The sequence below is a fragment of the Neomonachus schauinslandi genome, chromosome 10 (genome assembly GCF_002201575.2).
Source record: "Neomonachus schauinslandi chromosome 10, ASM220157v2, whole genome shotgun sequence".
NCBI lineage: Eukaryota > Metazoa > Chordata > Mammalia > Carnivora > Phocidae > Neomonachus > Neomonachus schauinslandi.
Window position 1 is genome coordinate 51386865 of NC_058412.1, and position 15029 is coordinate 51401893.

The window sequence follows — 15029 nt, forward strand, 5'->3', positions numbered from 1 at the left end:
ATGAAAATCTCAAAAAAAAAAAAAGCAGTCACTATGGGACACCTGGGTGGAAAAAAAAAAAAAAAGAAAAGTAGCTGGCACAGTATAGGTGTTTTAAAAATATTCACACAAATGAATTTTAAGTCTGTTCAGAAATTATGTATGTCTTTTATTTATTTGCTTTATTTGCTTTTTTAAAAAAAATGTCCATTAGAGAAGGTTAGTAGTTATTTTCTTATAGTCCCTACTAATTTCTTGTTAAGTTTATCCTGGAAATTTTATATAACTTTGTTATTTCATTTTATTTTTTATTTTTTTAAAGATTTTATTTATTTATTTGACACAGAGAGACACAGCGAGAGAGGGAACACAAGCAGGGGGAGTGGGAGAGGGAGAAGCAGGCTTCCCGCAGGGAGCCCTATGTGGGGCTTGATCCCAGGACCCTGGGACCATGACCTGAGCCGAAGGCAGATGCTTAATGACTGAGCCATCCAGGCACCCCTAACTTTGTTATTTTAAATGATTTTTTCCTCTATTCAATTTTCTTTCTGATTATAGCTGTCATCCAGGGAAAGTAGCTTCTTATTGAACTCTTAAATTCTAATAGCTTCTCAGTTAATTCTCTTGGGTTTTGTATATAGAAAAATCACATAACCTGCAAATAATGGTCATTTTGAATCCTTCATTCCAACATTTACCCTTTGGTTTCTTTTTCCAGTTTTCTCACTGCATCCATTAGAACCCTCAGAAAAAATGTTTAATAATAGAGAGTAATCATCCTTGTCTTGTTTCTGACTTTAATAGAAATCCTTTACCACAAGAGTTTGAGTTCGTATCATGTTGAGGAAGTATCTTTTTATTCTAGTTCAATATGGGTTCTTCTCAGAAATGGATGTTGAATTTTATAAAATGCATTTGGGTCATTTATTGATTTCTCTTTCTTTGAACTATTGCTTTGATGAATTATATTAATAGATTTCTGAACATTGAACTCTTTTTTCATTCGTGAAATCAGTCATTCCTGCTCTTGATGCATCCTTTTGAAAATACTCTTCTAGATTTGATTTGCTAGACTTTTATTCAGGATTTGCATATACATACATGAGATTGGTCAGAAATTCACTTTTTGGGCAGTCTTCATTTAGTATTGGTTTTAAGGCTATAATTTCATAAGATAAATCAAGATGATCCCCATCCTTCTCTTTGTCCTGATAGAATTTAAATAAGATAGGAAGTCTCTCTTCCTTGGAGGTTTATTGCTCACTTGTAAAGCCATCCAGATCTGGAACATTTTTTATAACATTATTTTTCTCAGTTTCATCTAGGGTTTTTAAAAAATTTATTTTGCTGCTTCTTGAGTAAATTTTGATCATATGTTTTAAATAAATAATACATTTCATGGAGATTTTCAAAATTATTAGTGATTTACAGTATTATTTCTATCATTTAAACTTTCTGCTGTGAATGAGTAGACATCCCATTCTCATTCCTGGTGTTGTACCTTCCCGTTTTCTTTTCTGGCAATATTTTTTTTTTATTATGTGCTGTTAATCGCCATACATTACATCATTAGTTTTTGATTATTCCCGTTTTCTTTTATGCCAATCCAGATGTTGGTTTATTCATAGATCTTCTCACATAAGCCAATTCTTGGATTTCTATATTAGTTCTACTAATTTTCTAGTTTCCTGATTCATTGATCTTGTTTTTCTATTCACTAATTCTTTTCCATAACTTTCCTTTGGTTTATTTTGTTATTTTTATGTTTTCTAGAGTAGAATAAAATGGATGCTTTATTTTCATATTTAATTGAATAACAAAGACATTTTAGACTATGATTTTTTTTCCCTCTGAGTGTAAGTTTCATCTTATTCCATGCATTTTGACACACTATATCCTTTATGGTTAATTTCTAGATAGTTTGCAGTTGCTGTTTTGATTTTATTTTTATTCTAAGAACTATCTGGAAGTGTGTTTTCTCATTTCCAAGTGATTGAATTTGTAATGTTTTAAGGGTTTGTTGATAACATCTAGTTTGATTGCATTGTGTTTGGAAAATGTGACCTATTTAATGTCTATGTTGAGGATTTATTGAGATTTTCTCTGTGGCCTAATAATATCATTTTTGAATGATATTTAGGCAGAGACTCTATCTCCAGTGCATAGTATTTCATCTGTATCTTCATTTATTTATTTTATTTTGTAAAAAATGAGAGTCGTGTTGTCTTCCACTGGATATTTAATTAGTGTTCATTTCTCTTCGTATTTCTGGTAGCTTTTGCTTTGTATCTTGATGAAATGTTATTCAAAGCGTAAATGTTCTTTATAGCTATAGCTTCATGTTGGATTATATGTTTAATTCATGTAAAATGACCTCCACAGTGGCCCCTCCCAACCATGGCCCCTGCTGCCTGGCTTTGTCTAGGGGGGCGTATGCTTTTGCTCTGCCTCCCTCCTTGCTGCCAGGGATGAATATTCCAAGGGAATATGGCTTTCCCTGATTTCTACTTTGATGATATTATGACCTCTGTTTATTTTTTTCTTTATATTTGCTGGGCATACTTCTGATGATTCTTCTCTTTTTACCTGCTTCATGTCACTTTATTTTAGTGTTGTTTGTTGGTAACCTTCCTATAGCATTGTCTCCTGGCATCTCTTGCTATAGCAGAGAAATCTGAAACAGCCGGGGTTTTTTTCATTCCTTTGTAGGTAACCAACATTTTTTTTGGTAGATGTTTGTGCATTTTCCCCCTTATCCTTGTATTTCAGAAATGTGCCAGGAAGCATATAATTGTAGGCTTTTTCTCTTTATGGACTTTTTCCTGTGGAATGTAGTAAATTCTTATAATTTATTTACACAGGTCTGTTTCTCAGTTCAGAAATGTTTTCTGTTATGTGAGTGCTGATTATTTATATGCCAGCTCTCTGGTCTTTATCTCCCTTAGCTATCCTATTCTTTCTTATCGTTTTCATGTCTCTGTCCTTATACTTTTTCTTTTGAAAGAGATATAGAGCTGACCAGCATTCCCACTGCCTCACCGACCAGCGTCTGTCAGGAAGACAGTTGGATGTCTGAAAATCTGATTAGGGCATGTCCAGGGTATCTGAGTCAGGGAATGTGGAGAGGGGAAGTTCCAAGAGTCATGAGTTCAAGTGCAGATAGGTTGTTCTTTGTCCAGCTCCATTTGCCGTAGAATTTTGTGGTTGTTTTGTGTTTTTATTTTAGTTTCTTTTTTTGCAATCATGTGTCCTTCAGTCTTAGCTTTCCTGGGGGCGGTTGGGGAGTTTTCATCTTTTTCTGTGTTTTCTTAGGTCCCTTGAGTAAATGGCTTGGTTAGATCTGAGTCATAAACCTGGCGTTCAGTCATCTTAACTTATAAGCATTCTTTCTCCTAAAACCCTGAGAGCAGAGGCTCTGGGGTGCTCGTGGAGCCTTCTGATCTCTTCTCCCACCCTGGGATCTGCTGGTGGGGTAATCCTTACAGCAAAGCTCCACAGAGTGGGGGAGGGGGACACTGATACAGGACACAAAGGGTGGGATGGCATGTTTTTAGACCTATTCTGACCTCCTTGCCATCCCTGGGATTCCCTAGTTATTTGTAAGAGAAGGAATTAAATCTGGGTCTGAAGACCCTCTCCCAACAATATCTCCCCCTGCCCGGCTTTGTCTGGTGGGCTTATGCTTTTGATATGCCTGCCTTCTTGCTGCTAGGGATGAAGTAAAGAGGTAATTGCTTGTCTGGGGAATGAACAGAGAGGAGGAAGGGATACCAGAATGGCCAATTCCAATGAGAAATTGTTGACTTTGGAATTTCGTCGTTGTTCTTTCTGCCAGTTCCACTGAGCCTTTGGACCACTTCTTCCTCTGTCAACTATAGTTCCTGGACACATGCCCTGGAGGTATCCCTCCTCTGGTGGGCACAAGCTTTTTGGGTTTATATTCCTGACATGGGTGTTTCGAGGTTTGCTCTGCTTGCTTTATGTAGGCCCAACAGCACCTTTGTAGGTCCACCTTCGCCTTTGTAGACCATCTCATCATTTCAGCTAATGGCAAACCTGATGCAGGACAGATATCACAGTGCGTAATAGCAAGTTTATTGAGATGGTGGAAGCTTCTAAAAGGCATTTAATCCATTAAAGTTTTTAGTGGGATGCTGGGAGAGGCAGCATCAGGAGGCTCCCAGCCAGACGTCATTTTAAGCCAGAACCCTTTCCTATTGATTCTTTTATTGGTTTCTAGACACTGACTAATTGGAAGTGCTGGGGCTCAGATGCCTTCTTATGCCTTCTGGAGGCACACAGGGAGCAGTCATCATTTTTAATGGGATAGACTGGACACCACCTCCTAGACCCCTTATGTGCCTTGAAGATAAGACCATCAAGCCCTCTAGGCCCATTTCCAGATCCCTTCCATATCTCCCCAAATTCCCTGAAAGAATCATAACTAACCAAGGGACTGCACATCCAGAGGGGAGCAGATATGGCCTGCCTGAAGCCTGAAGCCCTTCAGCTAACCACACTGACTTCTGGAAGTTTATGACTTGTCAGAAGAAGTTGAGGAATTTACTTCCTGGCTGACTTGGCTTTCTGATTTGCTCTGTTTCCAAAGCAGAGGAAAAGTTATATTACATGGTATAGTTTAAAACAATAAACAATAGCAAGTCTAATGATTAGTATCTTCTTCATCAAAACTAACTGATAAAATATATTTCCACTCAGAAACTTATTCTTGCTTTTATTCAATGTCCATCTTAAGGATTTATTTTGAGCTTGACATCCCGAGAACCCTTCATTCTGTGGTTTGAATCTTGCCATGATTTTTTACCAAAAGCAATGCCATTTTTATCTGAATAAGCAGAAGACTTTCTTGGGCACGACTATCCATTCTATGGATTTTCTCCCCCTGGATGAGGGCCAAAGAATACTTAATTCCCTGCCTGTGGAAGTCTCTTGTGCAGTTGTAGTGTCAGTGAGAATTTAGAGAGGACTAGGGCGAGGAAGGAAGGGGGGCAGACAGCAGCCCTGACCCTGAGAGCTGCCCTGTCCCCACCCTGTTTCCCTGCAGACTTCTCCATGATGACGCCCATCAATGACCTCCACACAGCTGACTCCTTGAACCTGGCCAAGGGGGAGCGGCTCATGCGGTGCAAGATCAGCAGCGTCTACCGTCTCCTAGACCTCTATGGCTGGGCCCAGCTGAGTGACACCTACGTCACGGTGAGCAGAGCATCTTGGAGTGGGGTGGGTACTGCATGTGGCCCTGACAAAATCCCAAGAGAGAGCTCCTGCCCATCGGCATGGCCATGCACTGAGCCCTTCCAACATTTCTAACCACTGTGGTCACCTGAAATAGACAACCTTCCCTTTGACCACCTCCTGCATAAGGAGCTAGGAACTCCTGGATCCTATTTCTAGGGCTACCCTTGATCATTGGGAGATTCCTCTTGTAGGTCCATTGCCCCAGTTCCAAATAAAGGCCAGGTCTTCTTCATCTTTCATGTGCTGGGGGGGAGATAAGGGTTTTTGGGTGTGAGTTTTAGGTGCAGTGGATTCAGGGGAAGTGGGGATTCAAGCAGAGTGTTCTTGGAAATAACCCTTCTGTCTCCTTGCCATTGAGAACATGTGTCTTCCCTCCAGCTGAGAGTCAGCAAGGAGCAGGATCACTTCCTGATTAGCCCTAAGGGAGTTTCTTGCAATGAAGTCACCGCATCCAGCCTGGTAAGTATAGCTGGGCATCTCATTGCCCATTGCTTATTGAAACGACAGCAGCCTACAGTGACAGGTCATGTTCAGATTAGCCACTGCCGTCCTATCCCTCATGGAGCTTGCCGTCTAGTGGGGCAGAGAAGACACATGGCTCCAAAGCACAACCCAACCATGAGACCAAATATGAGGTGAAGGCAGCAAGTGCAGTAGGAGGTAGGAGGGGGAGGAGCTGGGCCTGAGGTCCTCTAGGCCTGGGATTGGACCCTGAAGTCTGGGAATGGGGAGGCCTTCCCAGATTGGGGAATAAGTTAGAATAACAGCCAGTGCTTTGTCTCAAAGCAGCGCAAGCCTGGCGTAGTGCTGGTGTCATAAGCATTAACTTTCTGGAACCCCCTTTGGTTCTCTCGCTCCTTTTAGGTGTACTTCCAGAACTTGGTCTTGATAAGGAAAGATTCCTGGGTAGGAGGACGAGAGAAGTAGAAAGGACTGTCTTACAAGCAGAAGAGGCCCCATGGTTCCCAGATGTGTGGGCTGCTGTGCTGTACGCCTGAGGGCAGAGGGTACCAACTCAGGGCCTCTGCCAGGCTTGACACACACTCACATGTTGAGTCCATGTATGCAGTTAAAAGAGCCAGCTGACAAAGTCACAGAATAGGTGGGCAAGGTAGACCTTGAGGGCTGCCAAGGCCACTTTATAGGCAGGAGAGGACACTGGAGCCCAGGGAGGTAAGTGGCTTGCACAGGGCCACCTAAGGACGTCATGGCCAAGTCAGATTAGGGTCAAAGACACAAGGAGGCACCGGCTCTGCCTTTAAGGCATTTGTGGCGAGTTGGGGAGCGGGCAAGACAAGCAATGATTCAACTCAGAGTGAAGAAGGCTCCCATACAGCAGGAAACTTGGGGAGCCCAGAAAAGGTGCTTGGGCCCAGCAGGAGGGGCAAGGGAAGAGCATGTGGGTTAACCTGATGGTGAAGGAGCTTAGCCCCCGGGAGCCCACAGCATAAGCAGATTTAGACCAGACCAGGAGGGAGAGACTGGGCAGAGAGAACTCTGTCCTCAGCAGGAGAAGGACAGTTCACACAAAGCCAGGCACATGCCACATCCTGGTGCATTTGGGAGGACAGTGAGGGGCCACATCTGGCTCACGTATTCAGTGTCTGGAAGTGAGGCTGGGGAGGGGATAGGGACAAGATGAAAAATGGCACCAAAAGCGTGGTTATGGTGCTTTGGCTTTACTCTGCTGGACATGCAGAGCCGCTGAAGCATTGTAAGCAGGTGAGTGATACAGTCACACACACACATTCACACACACACACACACACAGTGTGTGATTGTTAGCCATGACACCTGCTAGCTCCTCGGCATCAAAAGCAGATTATAAGACCAGTAACTAGTTTCTACCTGTCCTTTAAGATCTAGCTTTTGGGTGATTGGTAAATGGGTGTTTATTTTACTATTATCTTTACCTTTGTGTATTTTGCTTAAAAATTCAAAATAAAGAGTAAAAAAAACAAGAAAAAGGCTCAGGTTAGATGTTACTTCCTCTGGGAAGGCTTCTCTGATCCCCCTGTTTTACTGGGATCAAAGACTCCTCCCATCTGCTTCTAGAGAATTCTGTGACTGACTCTCTTCTAGCTTCCCTACCCAAGGTGTGGTCTGTGGACCAGCAGCATGGGTATCTCTTGGGAACTTGTCAGAAATGCAGACTCTCGGGTCCCATTCTGGGCCTCCTGAATCAGAATCTGCATTTTTTTTATTTTAAATTTTAGCTAGTTAACATACAGTGCAGTATTGGTTTTAGGAGTAGAATTCAGTGATTCATCACTTACATACAACACCCAGTGCTCATCACAACAAGTGCCTTTCTAATACCCATCATCCATATACCCCCTCCCCCACCCACCTACTTCCATCAACCTGCAGTTTATTCTCTATTGTTAAGAATCCCTCTCCCCTTTTTTCTCCCTCTTCCCATATGTTCATCTGTTTTCTTTCTTAAATTCCACATATGAGTGAGATCATATGGTATTTGTCTTTCTCTGACTGACTTATTTCATTTAGCATAATATACTCTAGCTCTATCCATGTCATTGCAAATGGCAAGATTTCATTCTTTTTGATGGCTGAGTACTATTCCATTGTGTGTGTGTGTGTGTGTGTGTGTGTATGCCACATCTCCTTTATCCATTCATCAGTCGATGGACATTTGGGCTCTCTCCATAGTTTGGCTGTTGTTGCCCCTTCAAATCTGTATTTTTGTATCCTTTGGGTAAACTCCTAGCAGTGCAATTGCTGGATCATAGGGTAGCTCTAGTTTTAACTTTCTGAGGAACCTCCATACTGTTCTCCAGAGTGGCTGCCCCAGTTTGCAGAGAATCTATTTTGACAGGATCTCCAGAGGATTCTTATGCCCGGTCAAGTTTGAGAAACTCTGCTCTAGCATTTTCCCTGCTGAATCATAATCAGTCATGTCTCCTGGTAGCCTGTGTCCTCACCAAAAGCAGGAACCAGGTCTCTTCTTCTCCCGACACCAAGCACAGCCCTTGCTCCTGGGGTGCGGGAATGCCTGGAGGCGGTGGGTGTGGCCCACCTGCGGGAGGGTCCTGAGGGCCGCCACCTGCCTTGTGGCCATAAGGTTCTCTTCCCTGGCCCAGATCAAGGTGAACATCCTGGGAGAGGTGGTGGAGAAGGGCAGCAGCTGCTTCCCAGTGGATACCACAGGCTTCTGTCTACACTCGGCGATCTACGCTGCCAGACCTGATGTGCGCTGCATCATCCACCTGCACACGCCGGCCACGGCAGCCGTGAGTGTCCGCTCTAAGGGCAGCATTTCGTCCCTGAGGCTGGCAGCAAACCCCTGCTGCCCCCTTCTCTGAGGTGCTCCCTGACGAAAGAAGTAAGCCCCCCAAGCTAGTGGCAGTCTCGTTATTTAAAACAGTTCTGGAAACATTTCCTGAACTCAAGCCAAGGTGAGGAGAAGGAACACCCCATGTGGTAACCCTAATCCTCTCCATTTTTCCAAGCACAGAAATCTTGGTTTGGGGACATGAGGCAAAGATATGAAGTGTTTGCTCTGCTGCGTCCCCCACCCTGCTACACACACACATAAGCACCATTTACCCAAGTGACGGCACCTCTTGAGTTTCCACTCAGGTCACTCCTCTCGGACTGAAGGCTGGTGCCTGCCCCAACCCCCACCCCCAGCCCAGGCTCTGGTGAGGAGAGATCGTGATAAAAAATAAGATGGTGGGAACCTGGACTTGTCCACTTTTTATAACCCAGGGTTCCAAGTGTCACTTGGAAAGACCACAACCAAGCAGGTCTGGGTGTCCCCTCAACCTTCAACCCATCTTACTGACTTCCAGACCTTACACCTACAGGAGCAGAGCGGACTTGTCATTGGCCTGGGTTTTTTCTGTGAAGCACACCAGTTATGAGCACTCAGATTTTCCAGAATATGGGACAGAATGAGGGAACAAAGGCGGGAGGCTCTCCTAAACCTCTCCATGCTCCTTGCTTTTAATAAAAGGCAGGATTTGAGGCATGGATTTTAACCCTATTCCCTGGCACTCTTATTGCCTTATCACTAGTGAAAGGGGCCTCTCAGTGGGCCTCCCTGTTTCTGCCCTGACCTCAAGGCTAAGGATTTCCACCAGCTCACCCCAGAGGACGCTGGACCCTGCTTCACTCCAGCCTGGTGCCAACTCTGCTACCCCCCTACCTTTTCCCAGAGTCCTAGGACTAGAGGAGAGCAAGGGGGTGGGCAGGAGCACTAGCTTTCTCAAAGGCATTCTTTGTAGCAATTTTAGAGAGAGGTATATTGACATGGCTGCTGTCAAAATGATGGTGGAAAGAAGTCAGAGGAAGCAGCTGGCAAGCCAGAGCCCAGCCGGGTACAGCAGAGTCAAAGGGCAGTGCCTTTCTTGGGGGCTTGCTCTCTCCCGCACTAGTCCTCAGAGTAGAGCCTGGCTGTGCCACTCTGAGGAAAGGGCACAGACCGGGGTGGGGGAGCTGCAGGTGCTAACCATTCCACTGTCTCACTAAAGGTGTCAGCCATGAAGTGTGGCCTCCTGCCTGTCTCCCACAATGCCCTGCTGGTGGGGGACATGGCCTATTATGACTTCAATGGTGGGATGGAGCAGGAAGCGGATCGAATCAGCCTGCAGAAGTGCCTTGGACCCACCTGCAAGGTTTGCTCAGCTGTTTCAGAAAGACACTCTGGGGTGGGATTGTCCAAAACCTACATCATGAGTGACATGTGTTCAGTGGACAATGTTTAGAAGTTGCACTTAAACAAAAAAGTGAAATAAAATTCTCTTTATCCCACTATCCTGAGGTTTTGGTGCATGCTCCACAAATATATTCACATATATTTAGAAAACGTAGATCATAAAATATATCCTCTTTTTTCCTTTAGTAATATCCAGTAAACACCTTTGTATATTATTAAATATTTTCTAAATCACTATTTTATTTTTTTTAAATGTTTTTATTTAATAGATAGAGAGCACAAGCAGGCAGGGTGGCAGCCAGTGGGAGAGGGAGAAGCAGGCTTCCCGTTGAGCAGGGAACCCCGATGCGGGGCTCGATCCCAGGACCCCGGGATCATGACCTGACCTGAAGGCAGACGCTTAACCGACTGAGCCACCGAGGTGCCCCTCTAAATCACTATTTTAAAATTATTAGATTATACCTCATTGTGTAAATGGCTGTGCCACCATTTACCTTAACAAACTGGACACCGGAAGCTCCCCCCCTCCACCCACCCTGAATTTTTCCTTGATATAAACAACACATGATGAAAATCCTTTTAGCTAAATCTCTGTATATGCTTGAGATCATTTCCTTAGGATAAATTCCCAGGGACACACATTTTAGAACTCTTACTTCATTCAGGAGCATTGCCCTTTCCTCCCCCAGAGTCTAGTATATGAGAATGCTACTTCCCTGCACTCTCCCCAAACTTGAGTATTACTCCTTTTTTTTTTTCTTTTGCTAACTTGATAGAGAAAAACAGAATCTCGCTATTGTTTGGCTTAAATCTAAAGACTTATTTTTTAACAGTACATCATTAGGGGTCGCCAGCTTAGTACAGGAAGTTCTGGAGCTGAGCCTACGTTGATAGATGCTTGTTCCCGTCCTTGAAAGGCACTCACTGCCTAAATCATTTCCAGTCGGAGAGTCTCTGCCTTCCCATTCCTGACACAGAGGAGAAATCCCTGCCACTCTCTCCCAACATTCTCTAAAGCCTCATTAGCAGTGCCAGGAGAGGGAGGAGATGTTCACATCTACAAAATGCTACAAGAATTTCAGAGATTTGCTATCTACAAAATCTTTTTAGGCCAGAGTCATCATCTCTTTCTATTTCTCTGGCGCTTGAGAAGAAAAACCTCCAGCTGTTTTCAGCAAGAGAGGATGTGATGATTAGACCACTAGGCCTCAGCCCACGTCTGCAAGGACACATCCAACATATGGATCTATGTCCCTGCTGCTAGGTGGGCATCGTCTGGTTTCAGAGAGTTCATGAGGAAAAAACCAACCAAGAAACAGTTTCTGCATCTGAACTCTAGGGAGTCAGGCTCTGTATAAGTTCATTTCTGTTTCTTTCCCCCACCCCCTTTTGTCTGCCTGCCCCTGGCTGAGTCACAAACGTTGCACCAACGGTGAGAACACCTGGGTTCTAGTTCCGATTCTGCCCTTGATTAGCTGGGAGGCTTTCACTTTCTTTAGGCTTCTGTTTCCTCTTCTGCAAAACCAGAGAGTTAAGAGTAGAAGGTCACTATGGCCTCCTTCACAGAAGTGGAGGGTCTTAGAGCTACCAGGGCATCGCTGAGTTCATGAAGAAGAGACTTGAGGTCCAGAGAGGTGACATGACGCACCTGTTTCTGCAGAGCCACCCCTCAGAGAGCCACCCCCTTGGGTTTTGATTTCCAAGTCAACTAAGTCACAGGAGCAAGAGATTGCTTTTGAGGTTAGACCCTCCTATTGGACATAAAGTAATTTCATTCACTTTAACACAGACACCAGTTTTTCAGACTTCAAAGCCCTCCGAGGCCTAAAAATCCAGGTATTGCCCAAAGAAATCCACCAAGCTCTCTAGTCTCCATTTTAAAAAGCATTTTCTATTTTTTAGGGAGGATGCTTAGGGTTAAAATCACATCCGGGGTAGCATTGGGGTGTTTGCATGGGGAGAATGAACAAGGAGTTGGGGGCATGCTTTGGGACTGGATATGGAAACTGATCTGGAGTAAATGAAAAATCTCTCCTTCTTCACTGAAGTTTAAAAGGCTTGAAGTTTTAATTGGCTGTTTGCTCCTATGCAGATCCTGGTGCTAAGAAATCATGGAGTGGTTGCTCTAGGTGACACCGTGGAGGAGGCGTTTTATAAGGTCTTCCACCTGCAGGCTGCATGTGAGATACAGGTGAGCAAGTTCCTCTGGGGAGTGGGCCCTTGCGTGGCTCTGACAGAGTCCGCACTGGCCGTGATTTAAGGAGTCCTGGGAGCCAGCCATCTAAAAGCCTTGCCCTATTTCTTGTCTGCCTTGGCACCACCTTATCCTTCTAAAGTTTCGCACTTAGAATCAGTTTTGTAGCTTTAAAATATTTATCACTGTTGCCTAACAACCAGTATCTACCTCTTGGGGGTCAGTGCCCAGGACAGGGAGCTGCCTAGGCCCATCAATCGGAAAGTGGGAGAAACCATAATAGGGGATATAGAAGTTCTTACCATGCTCACGTATTACCTGGGGTATAACTGTTACATCTAGCTATGGCAAATAGACACCACCTCGTAGGTGGGTCTTTTCTCTTTTTGTCTGGAAGGTGTAGTTTGCAAAGACCATGAACATGATCCAGCCCAGAAAGGGGTGAAGTTAGACATGGCAAGCCTGAACACCAGGGAACCCCCAACGTAATGTCCAGGGAGCCCATCGTAAAGTTCTCCTGACTAGTAGGGGATGGGGTGGAGGGTGGGTGGGGATTGTCAGTAATCATGAGACCCCTAAAGGAATTGGTGGAAAAGCAATAGGAAAACACAAATCCTATAGTTTTGCCAGATAACAAGGTGGTGTTACATAAGCCAAACACATGCTCCTTTCAGTATGGCAAGCTGTCAGGGGTGAGTAAGGGGGCCTTGCAAACTGAATGGACTCCATCCTTTCCAGCTCTGGGATATGTGTCTTTGGGTCAGGGACTTGCTTTCCTCATCTGGACAAGGGGGGGCCTATGGGATCCTTGTGAGGATGGGGCCTTTCAGATAAGGAGAGGTGTTGCTGATGGTATTTTTAGGACTCAGTTGACAGAAGGGAAGACTAACTGCTCCAGGATGAGTCAGCTCTTCGCAAGGTCCTTTGGTGTCCTGTCTGCCCTCTCCTGGCTGGTCTGGGCAGAGCAGCACCCCAGGCGGAATGCCTGCCTTTGTCTTGGCAGCTGGGGGACAGGGGAAAGAATGGGATAATCCCAGAGGCATTGCTAGTGGAGGTTCTGTAAATGGCACCTTTCTCAAGGGTTTTTAAATGAATATGTTGAGAGGACAGTTGTTAAGACAATGATGAAGAGGTGTTAGAAGTGGTATGAGACTGCCTCATCCCCCCAGACAGCGGTGGTCATAACAGAAGGTGGAGAAGGTAGAACCAGGGTCAAGGCAGTTCCTTCCTGATGCAGCCCCAACCAGAGATGCTGGCCCTGAGCTCTGACTCCTGACTGATGTTAGAACCTGGCAGAGCCTCTGATATGCCCACTTTCTTTTCCCCATATCTGTGCTCTAACGAGTTCCCCATCTTCCTTCTGAAGAAGAGGTTTCCATGAGAGAATAGTTTGTACCATTTTGCAAAGACAGCATGGCCTGGAAATGAATGGAGAGAGATGCCCATGTGTCCCCCATCATGTGGTAAAGACCTGTCCCAGGCTATACGCTGAAAAATGGCCTCTGTACAGTTTAACCAAAGGCAGGACGGCCGTCTAGCAGCTGGGGAGATGAAAGCACAGAGCTGCCAGCCACTGGCCCCGACAGCCCCAGAGGCTTCTCTCGGCCCTATCTGCTGTCACTTTCTTTTCCGTCAGGACTGCCATGTGACCTTGTTAAAGTGCATCAGGCGATAGAAGCAAATAACCTCCAGAAAACCTCCAGTGGCTTTTTTTTCAGCTCGTGGAGCAGGGAGGCTTCTAGAGAGAGAAAGGAAGCTAGAGGGTGTGGAAGCAGAACAGGCCAGATTAGACCAGAGGTGTGGGTGGTTTAGGGCATGCGCGACCCCATGGGCCAGTGGTCTGCAGATGCTGTTGGGATGGTAGCCCCTGGGCAGCTCATTTCTGCTTGAAGAGCCAGCACTGAGGTTCTATTTTCATTGTGGGCTAACTTTTCTCCCTCAGTGACCTTGGCAAACGAATGTGGCTGTGGTCATTTTAGTGGTTCAAGGCTAAAAGCCTAATCCACTCTTCTGGGGACAGTGCTCTCCATCGGTTTGGGGTTCTAGGAAACTGGGTCATCCCCAGCTGAGAGAGGCAGCTCCCTGCTCTGCTTACAGGCAGATGGGAAGAAGCTCAGGCAGTTCTTCTCCATCTGCTACCCATCGCCATGGAAACTAATGGGGGAAGGGGGAGGTGGGAGGAGGCACAGTTCTTGTAAGGATACGGGCAGTTCTTTCCTCCATGAATGACTAGGCACATTGTTTCTTTCATAGTAAAACCTCGGAATTTTTTGATCATAAACATTGATGTGGCACTCTATGCCCCAGGTACTATTCTAGGTGCTTTACAAGTATTACCTTCAATAATGCTCACGAGGTAGATACTACTATTTTTTTCATTTTACAGATGAGAAAACAGGCACAGAGAGGGTAAATAGCTGCCCCAAATTACACAGCAAGTAAGTGGCAAAGCCAGGATTCAAACCCAGGCAGCCTGTGTCCGCGTCCATGTCCTTAAACACTACGTTGCACTGCCTCCGGGGGAAATGAAGGTCGGTGGGAAAGATCAGCTGACAGTCAGCACTCCAAGTCAGGGTTCCAGGGTCACAAGGGCTGGAGCCCTGCCTTGGCCAGATGGGGGTCTGGGATGAACGAGGTAATTGATCTACTGGCTGGGATTCACTGCCTTTGAGAGTGCATGCCCACACGCTCAGCCTGTGTACATGTGAGGGACTTCAGCATTAGAAAATATGGCAACAGAGGCCAGAACCGGAACTGGTGAATGAGCATAACAAAAAGGTGGATTTGCCCTTCGTGTAATCTACGCCAACTCACTGTAACCCTTCTAACATTTGGACCACAGTATAGTAGGCTGCCTCCCTAGGCACGGAGCTGACTATCTCCAGGGATATTGGACAAGGACCCTTAGCTTTGGTGGAT

At 45.2% G+C, this 15029-nt stretch overlaps 1 protein-coding gene across 3 annotated transcripts in view; it reads left to right on the forward strand.

Annotated features, from left to right (window-relative positions):
• ADD2 (adducin 2) overlaps window positions 1-15029 on the forward strand; it is a 45826-nt gene that overhangs the window by 12787 nt on the left and 18010 nt on the right. For all 3 annotated transcript variants that reach the window (XM_021699103.1, XM_021699101.1, XM_021699102.1), the window contains 5 exons: window positions 5045-5196; window positions 5617-5697; window positions 8340-8489; window positions 9732-9875; window positions 12009-12107. In XM_021699103.1, coding sequence (XP_021554778.1) covers window positions 5045-5196; window positions 5617-5697; window positions 8340-8489; window positions 9732-9875; window positions 12009-12107 — 626 coding nt within the window. The remainder of the gene's footprint in view (window positions 1-5044; window positions 5197-5616; window positions 5698-8339; window positions 8490-9731; window positions 9876-12008; window positions 12108-15029) is intronic.